Genomic DNA, 19,548 nt, shown 5'->3' with positions numbered 1-19,548 from the left:
TGAGACTCAGCAATCTTAGCACGAATTAAATTTCTCAATGATCTGTTGACAACTTCAGTATGTCTATCAGTTTGTGGATGTGCAGTAGTACTGTATTGTAATTTAGTTCCCAATCTCATCCACAAAGATTTCCAAAAATAGCTGAGAAACTTAGTATCACGATCTGAAGTGATAGATTTAGGCACTCCATGCAAACGTACTATCTCCTTGAAGAATAAATAAGCCGCATTAGAAGCATCAACAGTCTTCTTATAGGCAACAAAATGTGCCATTTTTTAATATCTATCAACAATTACCATAACTGAATCATTTCCTTTAACTGTTCTCGGCAATCCAAGTACAAAATCCATACTTACATCGATCCAGGGAGCTTCAGGCACTGGTAATTGAGTATATAAGCCAGTGTTTTGAATAGTTCCTTTGGAGCGTTGGCATACCATGCATTTCTGAACAAATTTCTGCACATCTCTTTTTAAAGAAGGTCAAAAATATCGTTCTTTGACTAACGCAATCATTTTATCTCGACCAAAATGACCACCAAGGCCACTGCCATGAAGTTCATGAATTAAATGAAGTCGTAAAGAACCTTGTGAAATACAAAGACGATTACCTTTGAAGAGAAATCCATCTTGGATAAGAAAATCATCAATCCCAGAAGACATATTCCTACATTGCTCCCAAATTGTCTTAAAATTTGCATCATTAACATACAGGTCTTTGAAGTAATTAAAAGTTACGCTCTCACTGGGAAGAGTGACAAGAAAGCGAGCACATATACTCAAAGCATTAGCTACTTGGTTCATTTTACCACTCTTGTGTTTAATAGATAAAGTATACTGATTTATGGTAGATAACCATCTGTCATGCATTCGATTTACCTTAGCTAATGTCTGCAAAAATTTCAATGCTTGATTGTCAGTATTGACAGCAAACTCATTATGCACCAAATAAGGATGTCAGTGTTTTAAGCTTAAACAAGAGCATATAATTCAAGCTCATAAGTTGACCACTTCTTTTTAGCTTCTGAATTCTTTTCACTGTGAAAAGCAACAAGATGACCACTTTGAGACAATACAACTCCAATCCCAACAGCAGATGCATCACAATCTACTTCAAAAGGCTTAGTAAAGTCTGGCATTGCAAGAACTGGTGCACTACATAACTTTTCCTTAAAGAGGATTAAAACTTTTATCTGCTTCTTCAGCCTAGAGAAAATTATTTTGTTTCAAACAATCAGTTACTCCAGCAACAATAAAGCTAAAATTATGAATAAAACGCCTATAGGATGATGCCAGACCATGAAAACTCTAACTTCTTTAATACACGTTAGAGTAGGCCATTCAGATATGGCTTGAATTTTGAGTCATCCACTAAAATTCCTTGATCAGAAATACTATAACCCAAAAAAGTGACTGAAGTTATTAAGAAGGTACACTTTTTAAGGTTCACATATATAGAGAGCATTATCATCTAGAGCTTGAAATACTTGAGTAAGATGAGTGAGATGTTCCTCTTCATTGCTACTGTAAATCAAAATATCATCAAAATACACAATGATGAATTTACCAAGGAAAGGTTGAAGTACCTAATTCATTAATCTCATGAAAGTGCTTGGTGCATTGGATAATCCAAATGGCATAACTAACCACTCATATAATCCTTCACGAGTGTTGAAAGCTGTTTTCCACTCATCTCCCATTCTAATTCGAATCTGATGATAACCAATGCGTAGATCAATTTTAGAAAATACTTTAGACCCAACAAGCATATCAATCAAATCATCCAATCTTGGTATATGAAATCTATAGGGAATAGTGATTCTGTTTAGAGCCCTACAGTCAATACACATTCTCCATCCTCCATCCTTCTTATCAACAAGAAATGCTAGACTAGCACAAGGAATCTTGCTCAATCTGATCAAACCTTTCTCCAATAAATCATTTACTTGTTCTTGCAAAATCTCATGTTCTTTAGGGCTTAATCTGTAATGAGCATGATTTGGAAGAGATGCACCAGGATTGAAATCAATTTGGTGTTGTAAATATCTGAAAGGTGGTAAAGATTTTGGAAGATCATATGGGAATAAGGCATGAAACTGGTTGATTAAAGGCTGCACCTTTTCCGGAATGACTATCATTGGCTTAGAATCTTCATGTGAATTAAGAGTATGTGCATGTAGCTGCTTCACAATGCTAGCTACTAATTCACTTGTCTTGCCATCACTATGCTCTTTGTAAACAACTGTAGATTTAGAAGGAACTAAAGTTTTATTCTTGCCATCCTTGAAAAAGGTATATGTATTCTCAAAACGATTATGAACTGCACACATATCATACTGCCAAGGCCTTCCAAGTAGTAAATGTGCAGAAGTCATATTAATAACATCACATAAAACTGAATCTTGATAACCCTTAAGTGCAAACTCAACAAGACATTGGTGAGTAATTTTCTGAGAAAAATAACTATTGACCCGACCTACTGAATAAGGATGAGAATGTGTAGTAACAGGTAATCCCAGTTTCTGAACTACCTTAGCTGAAATATAATTATCCATGTATCCACTATCCATTATTAGATCACAAGTAACTCCGTTAATTAAGCACCTAGTTCTGAAAATACAATTTCTTTGTGAAAAAGAAGGTTGATAAAGCAATAACGGCCGAATCATACCTATAAAATGTTCAATGTACAAATCTTCTACAAATTCATCATTCTCTTCTTCATCCTCAGACTTCTCTAAATTATTAGGATCATGTTGTAGGGCCTACGGCCCATGGATGTGCGGCCCAACTAGCTATACTTAGGGTTTCCTTTACATGTATATATAAGAGTATTATAGATATCTAATGTGGCTAATCAATCAATATAAACTTTCCTCTGCCTCTTTATCTTCCCTATATTTCCACTGCAAAACGTTATCATGCACGAAGCTACCGCGGAGCTAGATTGAATCATATTTTTTTTTAATACGGATGATTGATATCAATTGTCGTCAAGCTAATGTTGAAATAGCTAGAATTCAAATCAGATAAATTAGTCTATTTTTTTTTCCCTTCCCGGTCTTTGATTTGGCTTATCTAATGTCAAATCCGTGATGAAAGTTAATTTGATATGTCTTTGTTCAAGATCTGTTAAGTATCTATGTATCCCATGATCAATTGGTTAAATCATAAAGCTACGTCTGTGCACCCTATATCAGTTGACCTAAATTTTATAAGATGCTGCGTATGTTCAATCTTGAACTTTATAACAACACTGCGTATGTTCAATCTTGAATTTTATAATAACCGATTTTGATTTTCCCTATATAAGTTACTATATGTATACAAATCCACAGCAGATTGATTTGATCCTACTGCGTACATACTTCTCATTTTGATTTGTCCTATATAAGCTACTATGTGTATACAAATCCCTATTAAATCTGTGGTGAAAATCCCTCATATATACTGATTTTGATTTGTCTTATATGATATGTGTATACCAATCCTCGTATGATCATTACATTTTATGATATATTTTTTTTTATTGTGATTGATTGTGTTCTGTCCACAATCCGTCGGTAGGAACTCTGTGTGAAAGGAGGAGAAAGAGAATCTACTTCCCGCTCCATCTTCATCCGTTACTGTCTGTTGTGGGGAAGGAGGGGAAAGAGCGACCGTCTCATCCAGATTCGTTGTTGTTTGTTGTGGGGAAGGATGAGAAAGTGCGTCCGCTCCATCCAGATCCGGGGAGAATTTGAAGGGTTTCTGTAAACCCTGTCTGAACGCGGAGAAAGTGAAATGTCCCGATCCAACCCGGTTACGATCCAACCCGGTTTCCTGGTTTCTGTCTGTCCTGTTCCATCCTGGTCTCTGGTTGTGCGCGATTAAGATTGTTTCGGTTTTTGTGTGTGTACAACGGGAACCAAAGTCTGAGGTATGTAACTATAATATGGGTTTTTACGTTGAGCACTTGCGAGGCCTATTTATTTGTTTTTAGAACTTGCCTAGTTTTGCTTATTTTGCCTTAAGATAAGTTCATATCATATAAACGGTCAATTTAAATTATGACTGTTGATCTCGACCATTAAGAATTTTGGTCTTGTTATTATTTTGTTCTCTTGAATATGATATTGGTTATAGTTGATTATGTCTTTTGTTCAATTGGTTGTACCAACTCGATTTGAATGTATCCATTTGGGGTTTAGAAGTACTTGAACACCATTATTGCATACTTGATATTTTCTCCCCAAATTTGAATTACGTGGAATGTAATCCACTTGCTTGGCGATTAAAGAGTCGGTAGTTTCAAAAGATACGTTGCAAATAAAATCACTAATTTTTGTGGAAGAACTCACAAAAGGTGATATGAGTCAGAAAATTTTCATTTCTCTACTTCATCTATGATAGTAACGAACCAGTATATGTTGGAGTATAACAACAAGTAGGGCTGAACATGGTGTCGGTTAACCAAGAAACCGAACCAAACCATTTAGATTTGGATTGGTTTGGTAAAAAAAGCTGAAAAACCGACATTACTGGTTTGGTTTTGGTTTGACCTGAAAACCGAACCAAAAACCATTGGGGAACCGATTAATTTTTAAATTTAGTTTCTACCGTCGATTTAAAAGTATTAGATTCTACCCATTGATTTAGAGGATAAATAGAAACCCTAAATCTAATATTTCATTATGATACTCTCCCTCTTTCTCTTTCTCTTTCTCCTTCTCTCAGCCGCCTCCCTTCTCCACCCCCAACAACAGCTGCTGCTACTTGACTTTTTTCTTCCCGTCTTCCTTCTTTTTTATTTGTCAATAACTAAATTAAGATATATTATATATCTTCTTTTGATCTTTAGAATTAGAGTAAGCTTACACTATTTTTGATATTTTTTTTGTCTGTATATTTGTGTAAACCAATACTATCGGAAACTACGAATTTTTTATCTGTAAATTTGTGTATTTTTTTTTTGGTTTGACATAATTATTGGTTAACCAAAAACCACTGGGACAAACCGAAACCAACTGGAACCATTTGGAAACCGAACCAATGGTTAATGGATTGGTTTGGTTTAGATTTTTAGAAACCAATAATATTGGTTTCGGTTTTGGTTTGGCTAGAAACCGAACCAAAACCGACCATGAACATCCCTAACAACAAGAGAACTATCTTTAGTAACCTATTCATCCTAAAGTAAGTGATTGACGTGTGTAGTGAGATTCTCTTAGCCTGTTGAGATAAAAAAAATTCTCAAATTAAAAAAAATGTAGCCAAGTTGAAAATGAAAAAAAAAACAAAAACAAATGAGGGTCAGACGTACTGATTCATGCGATAAAGATGTACTTTTGTCTTCGGTAGTAATAACACCAACACACAAGTATCGACCGAATATGGGATCAACTAAATTGTAATTCTAGCTCCCATCATAAATAAAAGAGTTGGAAATGCACCTAGTCATAGGTGTTGGTATATACAATGTAATGTGTGTATCATAGTAGCAACCAATTTTAGACATCAACTTTAATGACAAGAAGAACTTTGCTTGGCCAATTGACTATTTATTTGAACTAGATCCAATGTCTACGCTTATGGAATGAAAAGTACATCATTCCCACGAGACATAAATTCTCTATAGCACTTGAGATATATCCGGATGAAAAATATATTATCCCTCCTGAAAAGTAACATATATTCACTCTAAAGTACTTGAGTTGAATCTCACTTTTGTTACTAATAAGACCACACCATTTATTTAATATCTCAAGACTCAATGTCTAATAGATAGTGGTTTCCCTCCCACTAGCTTAAGGAATTTAAAGAAGTTGTTGAACTATTTCCTCATAATGTGACTATGCAGATTGGATCATCGAGAGCAGCACTGCTCAAAATTTGTTTCCAAGATAGATAATCACACCTTGTTAAATTCCAAAGAAACCCATGCAAATGGATATCATGTGGATACTCACATTGATGAGAATGTAATTGACTGCATCTTTTATAGTCTTTAATATATTTTGAAGGAAATATATTTTAGAGAAACTAATGAGTCAATATAGTAAAATGTAAATCATTATAGTACTTGGAATATTGAATCTATATTGACTCCGACGATGAAATGTTGGGAATTGACTCGTACAGGCTTTGAGCACAACCATAAAGCAACCTTGTTTGTGACATGACGATCGTTTTGAAAGGACTCATACGAACATCACTTTATTTGAGTGCACAAAACGGGAGAAAGATTGACAGAATGCGAAGTAACGGCACATCTCTCAATAAGTATTTTCTAAAGTATCAGATGTACAACCCCCTCCTCTCTCCCATTATGCTTTTAAGTAAGAGAGCATATCACTCATTTTACAAAGTCTTCAGTAAAACAGGATCTAGACCATCCGAAGGTGAAAATGGTAAACAATCCATATTACAAAGATAACAAGGTGAAATTTAGAAAAATATTCATGCAGAATGCGAACTATTAAAGTGACTTATGGCTCTGATGAATATTTTGACATTTTGGACTAGTTATAGTTCCCAAGAAACTTGCGTTTAAAACCTCCTCGCACATATTACACAATACAAAGTGCAAAGTCTCACCACCCTTATTAATGCTAGAGAATTTACGTCAAAAGGACTTGATGAATATTGCATGTTTAATAGGATCAATATAGAGCATCTTATACCCGGTGGTCTCGCAGAGGCTACCATCAAAGGTTACAGATGGTGCCTAAGGAATAGGTTATGTGTACCAACCTATATTTTATTGCTTTGGGTATATGCAATATTACACGCATCTTACTTAATTCGTTTTTAGAACCCAATATTAGTCAACCTTTTATGCGTACCAGTTGGTAACTGGATTTAAGCCTGACATTCGTGTTCTTACGCATTTTTGGTTGATATGTGCCATTACGACTCCACATCGTACTATGATGGGTCTTCAAAACTGTTAAGTAGTTATGTAGGAAATAAGTTCCAAAAATTATCCGCATTTTAAAACTTTTGGCAGGAGATCTCTTACCGCTAGATTTGTGGGTTATCACTTTAATGAGACAGTCTTCCCGTCGTTAGGGGGAGATAAGAAAAAATATTTTCTAAGGGAACGACAGGAATTGTCGTGGTGTGTTCCCACTGTGTCTCATATTGATTCTTGTACTCCACAAATGTAAAAGTGAAGTGATAAAGAATATTCGATTTTCAGAACGTACACTGATGTTGCTAAAGTGATGAGATCAACATACCAGCTGCAAACCTACCTGCAAAGTTACAAATCCTCAATACGGGATATACACCATAGACTAAGGTGTTGCAACTACACTTGGTGGAAGTGTAGTTGAGGCCGTGGCTCCATAAAGGAAGATGGAGAGACCACCAGGTTCGATCAATGCTCATCTAGAAAGGAAGTAGATGGGTAAGGCACAACCTAATTTATATCATTAATGAAATCATCTCATTTGATTGTCTCTGACTATGTCCATGAATCGATACTGGAGGACGCTCTGAAGTCTTAAATGATTCTAGAGAACAATGAAATCCTGACGGATTATGAGAATGCACATAAGTCAATGGAAGGATCATACGTGCACAGTGATGATATAATCCATAAATAGTTGCTCCAGAAGTAAAGCACAATGAGATCGAACCATGCTTTATTTTGATTAATTTCAAATAAATAACATATTTGGCCTATAAAATCCAGGTAGAACTTGGTTCTTTGACAAATATACAGGTATTTGGTGTGGTAGTGCTAACCAACCAAGTGTAAAGCCTATTGGACATACATGATTAATTTGTCACAAAGAATAATGAGAAGAAATCAGTCTGAAAGTATAAAGACTCGCCTTGTTGCGCGAGGTTTCTCACAAAGCCCTGGAATTGTTCTCTTGTAATGAACTTTATAGTGTTCCGCTACTTAGTTAGCTTGGTAATTTCAAAAGGACTTGAAATGCAGCATATGCATGTGGTTGTTACTTATCTCTGAAAGAATCAAGAGATAAAAGATATTTACAAAAGTACTTGATAGCCTTTTGTTTCCCAAATCAAGTGACTCTAAACCACATAGTGCGTTTACAGTTAGATAGAACACTCACTTTTAGATTAAAGCAATCAGGCGGATGCTATTTGATTTGGAGGGGATATACAAGTAAGTTATTTTTCCTTGCGTATTCACAAGAAAGTTCCTGATTTGGAATTGTAGCTATCTATGTCGATGGTAAAGATGTAATGGGTACTCTTGATGTAATAAGAGACCTTAAAAGCTATTTGAAATTCGAATTTGAGATGAAAAATCTGGGGAAATCTCGAACGAATACTAAGCTTGTGGTATATTATTCCACCAATTTGCATATGTCTAAAGTTCTTAGGAGATTTAACAAAGACATGCATCTTGATAACACTCCCACGATTAGTCGAGGTTCAAATATAAGTAAGTGACCATTTCTTCTAAAGAAAGATGATGAAGATGTATTGGGAGATGAAATTCCCATATCTAAGTACAATATACGCATTGTTGTACTTAGTATAGTAATATACTCGATTAAATTTTACATCCTCATGGAACTTTTTAGCTAGATATAGCTCCGCGCCAACGCAACGTCATTGGAATGGTATAGTGAATGTAATCACGTACTTAAAAGTAACCATTGACATAAATTTATTTTATCCCTGCAAAGACATAAAAAGGAATGCTAAAGGAACTGCAATCCAAAGGTTGTTGATTATGAAAGAACAATGATCTTGTAATCAGGGAAGATATGATAGACTATTTTCTAAGTCATTACCGATATTCAGTTTCGAAAAGTATATGACTAAAGGAACTGTCTGGAAGAACTCTGAAGGTAATCAGGGGGAGATGCCGACATCAGGGAGAGGATCCAAGGATATGATGTCGACATATTTTACTTCGAAATTGAAGTTGTGTTGTACTCTTTTTCCCTTCGATCGAGAATAGTTTTTCCCAAAGGGTTTTGTTACCCGACAAGGTTTTTAGCGAGACAATACTAAAAGCATCAAGTATGTTGAACGTTGAAGATATGACGATCACGTTGATATTACTGAAAATATCTGAATCAAAGAAATGAAATGTGATAGTCTGTTAAGCAACGTAACTTCCAGAATCAACAACAAGGTCTTATAAACATTCAAGTCCCCAAAGTAAAGTGTGATAAACTTCTTCTGACTGCATTAGACTAATGAAATTTTTCTGACATCGGGGGGAGCATCTAATGGTGTGTTGAACTATTTTCCTTCACCGAGGTTACTTTTTTCCACAGGGTTTTGTTACTCAGAAAGGTTTTTAATGAGACAACAGCAAACACTGGGAATGTAATTTTCCAGCTAAAACTATTGTCTTTCCTACAAGGATTTTCTTCCTCAGGAGTTGTGAAGCGACTAGTCAACTTCTATGGAGCAAAGTGATCATCTGCAACAGATCACCCTCACTTGCATCTGTCACGTTGTACTCTTTTCCATTCGTCAAGGTTTTATCCCACTGGGTTTTCCTTGTCAAGGTTTTAATGAGGCAACGTATACGCATCCAACTATGTTCTAAGTTCACTTAATATTGTACTCTTTTTCTCTAGTTCAGGTTGTGTCCCCCTGGGTTAGCCTGGCAAAGTTTTAACGAGGTAATTAACTTAGACTCGTGATCTTTGAAGATCGTATTGCATGCGATGAACTATATGTTTAGTACTAGACAACATGTGAAGTACTACATGTGAAGAGTTGTACCAAGGTTTTGTCCCACTGGGTTTTTCCTTGTCAAAGTTTTAATGAAGCAATTGATTTCGGCACAAGCCATAAAGGAGAGGACGACATTTGAAGAACTACATTCGAAGCACTATATGTGAAGCACACGTATGTGAATTTCTATTGGACCGCACAAGGGGGAGTGTTGTAGGTCCTACGGCCCATGGATGTGCGACCCAACTAGCTACTTAGGGTTTCCTTTACATGTATATATAAAAGTATTATAGATATGTAACGTGGATAATGAATCAATAGAAACTTTCCTCTGCCTCTTTATCTTCCCTATATTTCCACTGCAAAATATCATCATTAATCAAACCATTATACTTATGAGTATTTTCTGGTTCTTCATGCACTAACCCATGGATTCTACGACACTCTGAAGAAGTATGTACAGGCATTTGGCATTTGTTGCACTTCTCTCCTCTGAATTTGGCATAAGGGTTTATGTAAAGCCCGTCCCAAATTTCAAGGGCATTTTTGTCATTTAGTATATAAGGGTAGTTTTGTCGTTTCATGAAATAAGGGTAGTATAGTCTTTTCCTGAAATGATATTGCAATAACATGTGGTTTTATCCTCTTTGATTTTTTTTGTTGTAGTTGTACGGCTTTGGATTTTTCTAATGGGCCTAATAAGTATTAGTCATTTCTTTTGTTAATGGGCCTTACAAAAGTTATAATATTCATTCGTTTCTTTTGGGCCTAAGATACAAGGAGGCCTTGTAGTTTAGCATATAGTGTCGACCACAAAGTTTAGGTCATTAGTAATCCTTTTAGGTTTAGTATATAAATATATAACACAGAAGAAAAAAAAAAGTTCTTCCAGTAGAAAACAAAAAAAAATAATACGGCGGTGATTAGTTCGTAGAATTGGAGCGGCCTTGATATTAGTTGGTTGTTGATCTCATTACTGTTCTTCCTAAGGATTATTGCTAGCGTTTGAGGTAGGCGCAACACAATCAAAAACCTTCTTTTTATTTAAGTTTCTTTTAATTAATTTTATTTTGTAAGTTTTGATTCATATATGAATGATAATCGATGTTGTGAGTATGATTATGTATGTTGGGCTGCGGTCCATAGATTGTGATTCTTAAAAACAACTATGATGGGATACGAGATATCCTTGGGAACGGTTTTGTTCCCTGAACCCACGTGGGGCTCCCTGGGACGAGCGGATTTGATGTGATTGATTTGATTGTTCTTATGGATGTGGTGTTTCCATGTATTTGTGATGCTATTAACCATGCTAGTTGTTTTTAAAAAAATTGAAAATGTTTGATAAAATGTTTTGATGCTTCTTTTCCTACTGGGTGTCACAACTCACATCGTTTAATGACAAAAAATTCCATATTTTATGGCACCACAAGGAGTTAATGGCGGAAAAGCGTAGAGATCGGTTTTGGTGCTATTATTAGTAGTTTGCATAGGATTTATGATTGGGATTGTAATAAAATATCATCAACTCTTTTAGATGATTTAATTAGTTATTTATTGGTTATTAAAGCTTTAAAGATTATTGGGTTAATGTATAACCAAAGAAAACAATGCTTTGTTTAGACTACTCTATTTGATTGAATAATGGAAATCTCTGGATCATGTCAGTTTGACTGTCTATCATAATTATTATATAATACGTTTTTGTCTCATTTTTTTTATGTTACATGTAAAAATCTCTCAATATGTACATATAAAAATTTCATAATTTTATCAGTTCCAGAATTATTTTTAAATCAATTGTTTTCACTGTACAAGGATCAGACGTTTTCTGTCAGATTCAATTTTATTGAAGTTGTCTATTTTTTTTAAATATTCTATGTCATGTTTTAGACTTTATAGTCTACTGAAAACTCAAATATGGTTCTTTTATCTTTTCATAATGATCGACCAAAGAAAATTTTAAGTTGTGAGTGAATTGATATGATTTTTCTAAAACGAATCGTCACTGTTGTACGTTTCTGCAGTACTGGTCAACTACTCGTTTGACTATGGTCAAAAGGTATTTAAGATAAACTAAAAATCCTAGAAATTTTATTACTGGAAAGGCGATAAGTTAGGATTCAGAATATATAATTATAATAATTTATTTATTCTTATTGGACTCGGTAAAATTATTTGAGTGACCTGACGTCAGTTTCTGTTTTATGAATCTTTCTTAAAAACGTAATTATTTTGGATTTAATCTGGAACTTTTAACGGTGAAATTAATTTTTCTGATAAAGTATATTTCTTTAGGGTTCATGTAAATTAAAAATCACGTCAAATTAACGGTTAGATGTTCCGAAAAGAATTTTTATGTATCCGCTGCAACAGAATTTCTGAATTAAACATAAATAAAGATTAAACAAAGAATTAGTCGTTTGGACTTGGGCCAAGTATGGAAGTCAGGGCCTGATATTTAAGGTAGCATTTTGGATTTTGGGTTTTGGATTTGGGTTGAAATTCAGGCCCGAAATTTGGGTTGTTACAGTTTGGTATCAGAGCTAGTCTGATCCTTTGGGCAGGCTAGTTTCTGAATAAGTCGGTACGTCTATATGCTTGAATGTGAAATTGTTCGTGTATCTGTTGATTGTTGTTGTTTGAATGCGTAATAGGTTATACTTCTTTTGCATAGATAATTCTCTCGGTGTTACTTATAATTTAATGTCCTTCAATCAGGACATGTCTCGTCGTACGAATGGTTTAGCCGTCCCACATGATGAGGGTTTCGGTGAGGTTGTTCGTGCTTTGAATGCTGTTGCTCAAGCGATGCAACAACAAGTGAATCTTAATCAGAATGCACCTCCTCCCCCTCCACCACCTAATCAATGAGCTTTGTTAGTTAGAAGGTTTAGTGAACAAAAGCCCGATTCCTTTAAAGGTAGTCCTGATCCACTAGTCGCTGAAGATTGGATAGATAAGTACTTTCCACAAACTGCACGAAACCAACGCATGATCGAGTTTATGCAGTTGACTCAGAGAAATATGACCGTAGCACAGTACCAAGCCAAGTTTGAAGAACTTTCTCGTTTTGCTATTCATCTGGTGGAGAATGAAGAGCTGAAGGCTTTTAAGTTTCAGGAGGGACTTAGACCTTCAATTAAGGGTAGGTTGTCTATTTTGAAGATTACCTCTTATAATGAGATAGTGGAAAGAGCGATGATTGCTGAGAGAGACATTGAGGAAGCGACATGGGAATTAGAGCCCGAAATGCGGAGCAAATATCCTGAACTTTTCTAAGGTAACCTCTAAATTTCGTGACGAAATTTCATTTAAGGGGGATAGAGCTGTAAAGCCCGTCCCAAATTTCAAGGGCATTTTTGTCATTTAGTATATAAGGGTAGTTTTGTCGTTTCATGAAATAAGGGTAGTATAGTCTTTTCCTAAAATGATATTGCAGTAACATGTGGTTTTATCCTCTTTGATTTTTTTTGTTGTAGTTGTACAGCTTTGGATTTTTCTAATGGGCCTAATAAGTATTAGTCATTTCTTTTGTTAATGGGCCTTACAAAAGTTATAATATTCATTCGTTTCTTTTGGGCCTAAGATACAAGGAGGCCTTGTAGTTTAGCATATAGTGTCGACCACAAAGTTTAGGTCATTAGTAATCCTTTTAGGTTTAGTATACTATAAATATATAACACAGAAGAAAAAAAAAGTTCTTCCAGTAGAAAACAAAAAAAAATAATACGACGGTGATTAGTTCGTAGAATTGGAGCGGCCTTGATATTAGTTGGTTGTTGATCTCATTACTGTTCTTCCTAAGGATTATTGCTAGCGTTTGAGGTAGGCGCAACACAATCAAAAACCTTCTTTTTATTTAAGTTTCTTTTAATTAATTTTATTTTGTAAGTTTTGATTCATATATGAATGATAATCGATGTTGTGAGTATGATTATGTATGTTGGGCTGCGGTCCATAGATTGTGATTCTTAAAAACAACTATGATGGGATACGAGATATCCTTGGGAACGGTTTTGTTCCCTAAACCCACGTGGGGCTCCCTGGGGCGAGCGGATTTGATGTGATTGATTTGATTGTTCTTATGGATGTGGTGTTTCCATGTATTTGTGATGCTATTAACCATGCTAGTTGTTTTTAAAAGAATTGAAAATGTTTGATAAAATGTTTTGTTGCTTATTTTCCTACTGGGTGTCACAACTCACGTCGTTTAATGACAAAAAATTCCAGATTTTATGGCACCACAAGGAGTTAATGGCGGAAAAGCGTAGAGATCGGTTTTGGTGCTATTATTAGTAGTTTGCATAGGATTTATGATTGGGATTGTAATAAAATATCATCAACTCTTTTAGATGATTTAATTAGTTATTTATTGGTTATTAAAGCTTTAAAGATTATTGGGTTAATGTATAACCAAAGAAAACAATGCTTTGTTTAGACTACTCTATTTGATTGAATAATGGAAATCTCTGGATCATGTCAGTTTGACTGTCTATCATAATTATTATATAATACGTTTTTGTCTCATTTTTTTTATGTTACATGTAAAAATCTCTCAATATGTACATATAAAAATTTCATAATTTTATCAGTTCCAGAAGTATTTTTAAATCAATTGTTTTCACTGTACAAGGATCAGACGTTTTCTGTCAGATTCAATTTTACTGAAGTTGTCTATTTTTTTTAAATATTCTACGTCATGTTTTAGCCTTTAGAGTCTACTGAAAACTCAAAGATGGTTCTTTTATCTTTTCATAATGATTGACCAAAGAAAATTTGAAGTTGTGAGTGAATTGATATGATTTTTCTAAAACGAATCGTCACTGTTGTGCGTTTCTGCAGTACTGGTCAACTACTCGTTTGACTATGGTCAAAAGGTATTTAAGATAAACTAAAAATCCTATAAATTTTATTACTGGAAAGGCGATAAGTTAGGATTCAGAATATATAATTATAATAATTTATGGATTCTTATTGGACTCGGTAAAATTATGTGACCTGACGTCAGTTTCTGTTTTATGAATCTTTCTTAAAAACGTAATTATTTTGGATTTAATCTGGAACTTTTAACGGTGAAATTAATTTTTATGATAAAGTATATTTCTTTAGGGTTCATGTAAATTAAAAATCACGTCAAATTAACGGTTAGATGTTCCGAAAAGAATTTTTATGTATCCGCTGCAACAGAAATTCTGAATTAAACATAAATAAAGATTAAACAAAGAATTAGTCGTTTGGACTTGGGCCAAGTATGGAAGTCAGGGCCTGATATTTAAGGTAGCGTTTTGGATTTTGGGTTTTGGATTTGGGTTGAAATTCAGGCCCGAAATTTGGGTTGTTAAAGTTTAGATTTTTTTTGTGGAGGAGGAAAAGGTGTTTGGTTTTTACTGGGAAAACGACATATTTGAATTGTTACTTGTATGAGAAGTAACAGTCTGAGGTTGTTGTACGGATTGAAATTCAACAGGATTAGGAAGAATAGGTGAATGATTTTTGGGTATTGGAGAGTTAGTAAAGTTTGTAGTTCGAAACTGTTGTCAACCAGAAATATCATCTCGATAATAAGGATTTCACCATAATTATTGAATGAAAAGGAGGATTTGAAGTTACCTTGATATTTGGAACTCTGTCTTGATGCAAACCTTTGAGAACGAAAAACATGTCATTCTATTTTGATAGCTTGTTATATATCTTCAACCATGGTATAAACTGATTGAGTCATTTCTTCTTGAATCATTCGATTCAAACCTTATATGAATCTTGCTACAAGTTGTTCTTCAATTTCATTGAGTACATTACGTGCAATTAAGTTGTAGAATTCAGATACATATTCTTCAACCAACCTTGCACCTTGCTGACAAGTCTGAAGTTTAACATTATTGTTGTTTGTAATCTCTAGGCAGAAACTTATCTCTTAAGAGATCTCTCATTCTTTTCCATGTACGTACTGGTGGCTTACCATAAATCCTGCGGTCTTCACAAAGTTTCACCCACCAAGCAGAAACACCTTCTTTGAGCTTGTACGCTATGAGTTTAACCTTTGAACTGGTACCTTCATAAATTCAAAAAAGGCCTCAACCTCATAAAACCAGTCAAGCAATTCTTCAATCTTGAACCTTCCACTGAAAGTTGGAATATCTGCTTTAAGCTTGTATTCTGGTAAAGATCCATAAGGGTTTTGATTTGATTTTAGGCATTTATCTTCTATCCAGTTATTCTCTAGATTATCTTCAACCTCATCTTCCTCATTACTGCTAAACTGAGGACTTGCAAACTTCTTGTAAGGTTGAAATATGTATCCTTCATATTGTCTATTCATGTTAAACTTTTTTTGAATCTCTTCTGGAGTATGAGAATCACGTACAAAGTTATGTTTCTTTCCATCCTTTGAGATATACCTGGATCTTGAATGTTTTCCTTCTCCATGTGATTTGTTCTTACCTTCAGGTTTTTCTTCACTTTTAGATTTTTCTTAACATTCAGGTTTTCCTTCAACAATAGAATTTGTTTTAATGCTCATCTTCTCCATATTCTTTTGTAACTCTTATATGATACTATTTATGTTTGTAAAAGTTGTATCATATAGATCCATCTTCTCTGTAATCTCAGCTCTAGTAATTTGGTCTCCCGTAGAAACTAAAAGTAAAGTTTTTTTTTTAAGGGTTTGAGTTGCGGAAGTGGTGTAAGGATCAGATTTTAAGATAAGAACCTAAAATCTAAGGTTCTGGTACCAATTGATGGTGAACCAGCTAGAAGAATGCAATACGGAGATTGCAGATGATGAGAAGGGAAGAAAGGGATGATAAAATAGATGAAAATATAATAGGGTTAAGGGAAAAGAAGATAGAATGCTCTGAAACAAAGTTTATTTAATAAACTTGATAATAATTAATGTGTTCTACAAGAACGAAATAAGCTTGTTTATATAGGCATGATCAAGAGTCTAAAAATAGGAAAACTCTAAAAGAAGAAACAAAGAAACTCTAAAACAGGTAAAGCTAAACTTGACTAACAAGTTAAAAGAATCTATAAAGGAAGGTAGAGATGTTCTACATCATTGTTGCACTCCTTTTTTAGCAAGGTGAGAGCTGTTAGAGCACTGCTTGGTCGAACTCGCATGCGTTGCTATCTCAAGCATGTTTGTCAATATTAGTGATCAAAACTATAAGTCTTGATTTCTAGTCTACTATTAGCTAAGTCTCGGACTAGGATAAAAAGTGCAGTTGAGCTCTAGACTCCATGGAGATCATCATACAAAGACGAAGAACTACTCAAGGAACATGTGGAACTTCATCGACTAAAAGGTATGTGGAGACTTGAACTTATCTATCACTCAAAGGTCTATCTACTCTATCTCCTATCTTGAGACAAAAGTCGTATTTCTCTATAGACTATGATTATACACATTTGCTATTTCGAGCCGAGCTTATCTATTTCTCGAAATATGTGTTGGTAAGCTTTCGCTTTGGCCAAGTTCATCTTTACTAGTGAAGAAATTTATATTAGTTTCAATTACTTGAAAATCGCTTTGACGAAAAATAGCTTGTGAACAACAACTATATAACGTCCTCTAAGAATGTTTCAATAATTGAAATGAGAGTTTAGAATATAACCTTGAAAGGATATAAACATTGTGTGGTAACTCATACGTGTGTAAGTCCTTATTCCTTGAACCAAAGTATGCGTACTTTGCTGCTCAAGAACACCGGAACTGAAGTCCGCGCACCAATACGACGCACTGTCGGAAGTTCACATCCCGTGAATTTCTGCTGGAGTTTGTGAACTGAAAACAAACTTATTCCGGGAACTTAAGTCTGCGTACCGGTATGCGTACTTAAGTGGGTTAGTTTTTAAATACGATTATTGGTGAACTTAAACTTATATAAACTAAGGAATGCATACTTGCAAACCGTGGCTATAAAGTTCATGAATTGATTCGAGTGAATCAAATCGTTTTTGCTTCGATTGTGTCTTATATACTTCTATGAGATCTAAGCAATTGAACAACTCTCTAACTAGTTCTCTTGAGTCATTTGAACTAGTTATGGTTAAGATGAATATGGTTGATATGAAAGTGCTCATATGGCTAACCATTTGGTTAACTACTGTTGAAACAACTAAATGTACATGTTTGAGTACGGTTACACAAACCTAAATAAACGTGCATTTCATTTGTGTGTAACAAGCTAAGTTCGATCTCACAGTTGAAAGATATTAGCCTGAATCTAATCAGGTTTTCATCTAACGGTGAATATTGAATGCTTTGTTACTAAGCTAACATTGGTTGCAAACCCAGATTTGAAAGACTATATAAAGGAGAACTCTAGCAACTGGGAAACCTAATCCCCACACCTCCTGTGTGATACTAGTTGTATTAGCTAGAGTCGATTCTCCTTTAACCTTAGGTTTCTATCGAGACCCTGTAGGTTAACGACTCGAAGACTTCATTGGGATTATGAAGCCAGACCCAACTATTTTCTCTGTAGTTGCGTCATCTGATCTTGCTGTTTCTATCATATTTGAGTACAATCGTAGGCTTGAGATTAATTTCTCCGATAAGCAAGATAGAAAAATAGTCACAAACACCTTCGTCTCATCGTTTGTGATTCCACAATATCTTGTTTCGCTAGTCGATTGAGATTATTGTGAGGTGTTTGATAATTCTAGGCCGTTCTTCGGGAATATAAGTCCGGGTTATCAATTGGTTCATGTTCACCTTGATTTATCAAAAGATGGAACAAAAACTCGTAGGTATTTCTGTGGGAGACATATTTATCTATTACCGTAGACTTTTCTGTGTGATACAAATTTGTTTATTAAAGTCTTTGACTTTGGGTCGTAGCAACTCTTAGTTGTGGGTGAGATCAGCTAAGGGAATCAAGTGCGTAGTATCCTGCTGGGATCAGAGAAGTAAGGAGCACAACTGTACCTTGGATCAGTGTGAGATTGGTTGGGGTTCAATTACAGTCCAGACCGAAGTTAGTTTGTAGTAGGCTAGTCTCTGTAGCGGCTTAATACAATGTGTGTTCAATCTGGACTAGGTCCCGGGGTTTTTCTGCATTTGCGGTTTCCTCGTTAACAAAACTTCTGGTGTCCGTGTTATTTATTTTCCGCATTATATTTTGTTATATAATTGAAATATCACAGGTTCTGCGTTGAATCGATCAATTGGGAAATCCAACCTTTGGTTTTTGATTGAAATTGATTGATCCTTAAACATTGGTCTTTGTTATCGTTCATTAGATTTCTCTTGTATTCAATTAGACTCGCAGATTTCTATTTGCTTGAGTAAGTATTGAATCGAGAAAGTGAGATATAACTCTTTGGTATACTTTTAATAAGATTGAGTGTGACTGTCTAGTTGATTCTCTTAAAAGTATATTGGAGTTTGTCCATACAGATTGCTAAGCGAAATATTGGGTGTGGTTGATAGACCCCCGCTTTTTCAAGAGTGTGTACTTTAAACACTAATTTCTCGCTTTTCCCTCAAAGTCTATCGAATTTTTGGGACAAAAAGAAAAAAATATAACAAACTATGATGAAGATCGAAAATTCGATACTCTTGTTTATGCTTGTTGCATAGATGATCATTAGGGTTTTCCAAATAATAAAGTTTACCAAACTCTTATAGTCGTCTGAAAGATGAATTTTTAAATTTTAATTGCGTCGTTTATTTCTGAAAAATTTCATTTTTGTAAATGCAAGAAATTTAAATTTTAATAATCTAACAACTAATTTATAGCAAGTCTACCGATTTTGTTGCTAATAATATCACACTAGAAATTGTTTTTCTTTTCTTTTAATTAACTTAAATAAGTTTTGAAAAGAGATTGGGATTCTGTGTTATCTTAAAATTTTTAGCGCACAATCTTAAATTGTTTTAGCG

The 19,548-nt window shown here is 34.6% G+C and overlaps 1 protein-coding gene across 1 annotated transcript; it reads right to left on the bottom strand.

Annotated features, from left to right (window-relative positions):
- Positions 1 to 275: 275 nt before the first annotated feature.
- On the bottom strand, positions 276 to 2,569 carry LOC113324091. The gene is made up of 4 exons (XM_026572453.1): positions 1,647 to 2,569; positions 977 to 1,205; positions 611 to 890; positions 276 to 379 (listed from the first exon to the last, which is right to left on the bottom strand). Exons 1-4 carry the CDS (start codon positions 2,567 to 2,569, stop codon positions 276 to 278), a joined length of 1,536 nt encoding a protein of 511 aa, XP_026428238.1.
- Positions 2,570 to 19,548: the final 16,979 nt, after the last annotated feature.

The sequence above is a fragment of the Papaver somniferum genome, chromosome 1, assembly GCF_003573695.1.
Source record: "Papaver somniferum cultivar HN1 chromosome 1, ASM357369v1, whole genome shotgun sequence".
In the NCBI taxonomy this organism is placed as follows: Eukaryota; Viridiplantae; Streptophyta; class Magnoliopsida; order Ranunculales; family Papaveraceae; genus Papaver; species Papaver somniferum.
The sequence above is the reverse complement of the archived record's forward strand: the minus strand, read 5'-3'. Positions and strand labels throughout refer to the sequence as shown.

Coding starts and splice junctions, on each gene's coding strand:
- LOC113324091 (XM_026572453.1), bottom strand. CDS start 2,569: ATGGATAGTGGATACATGGATAATTATATTTCAGCTAAGGTAGTTCAG. Junction 1,206..1,646: donor CGTGAAGGATTATATGAGTG/GTTAGTTATGCC, acceptor AATTTTCTCTAG/GCTGAAGAAGCAGATAAAAG. Junction 891..976: donor AGCTTGAATTATATGCTCTT/GTTTAAGCTTAA, acceptor AAATTTTTGCAG/ACATTAGCTAAGGTAAATCG.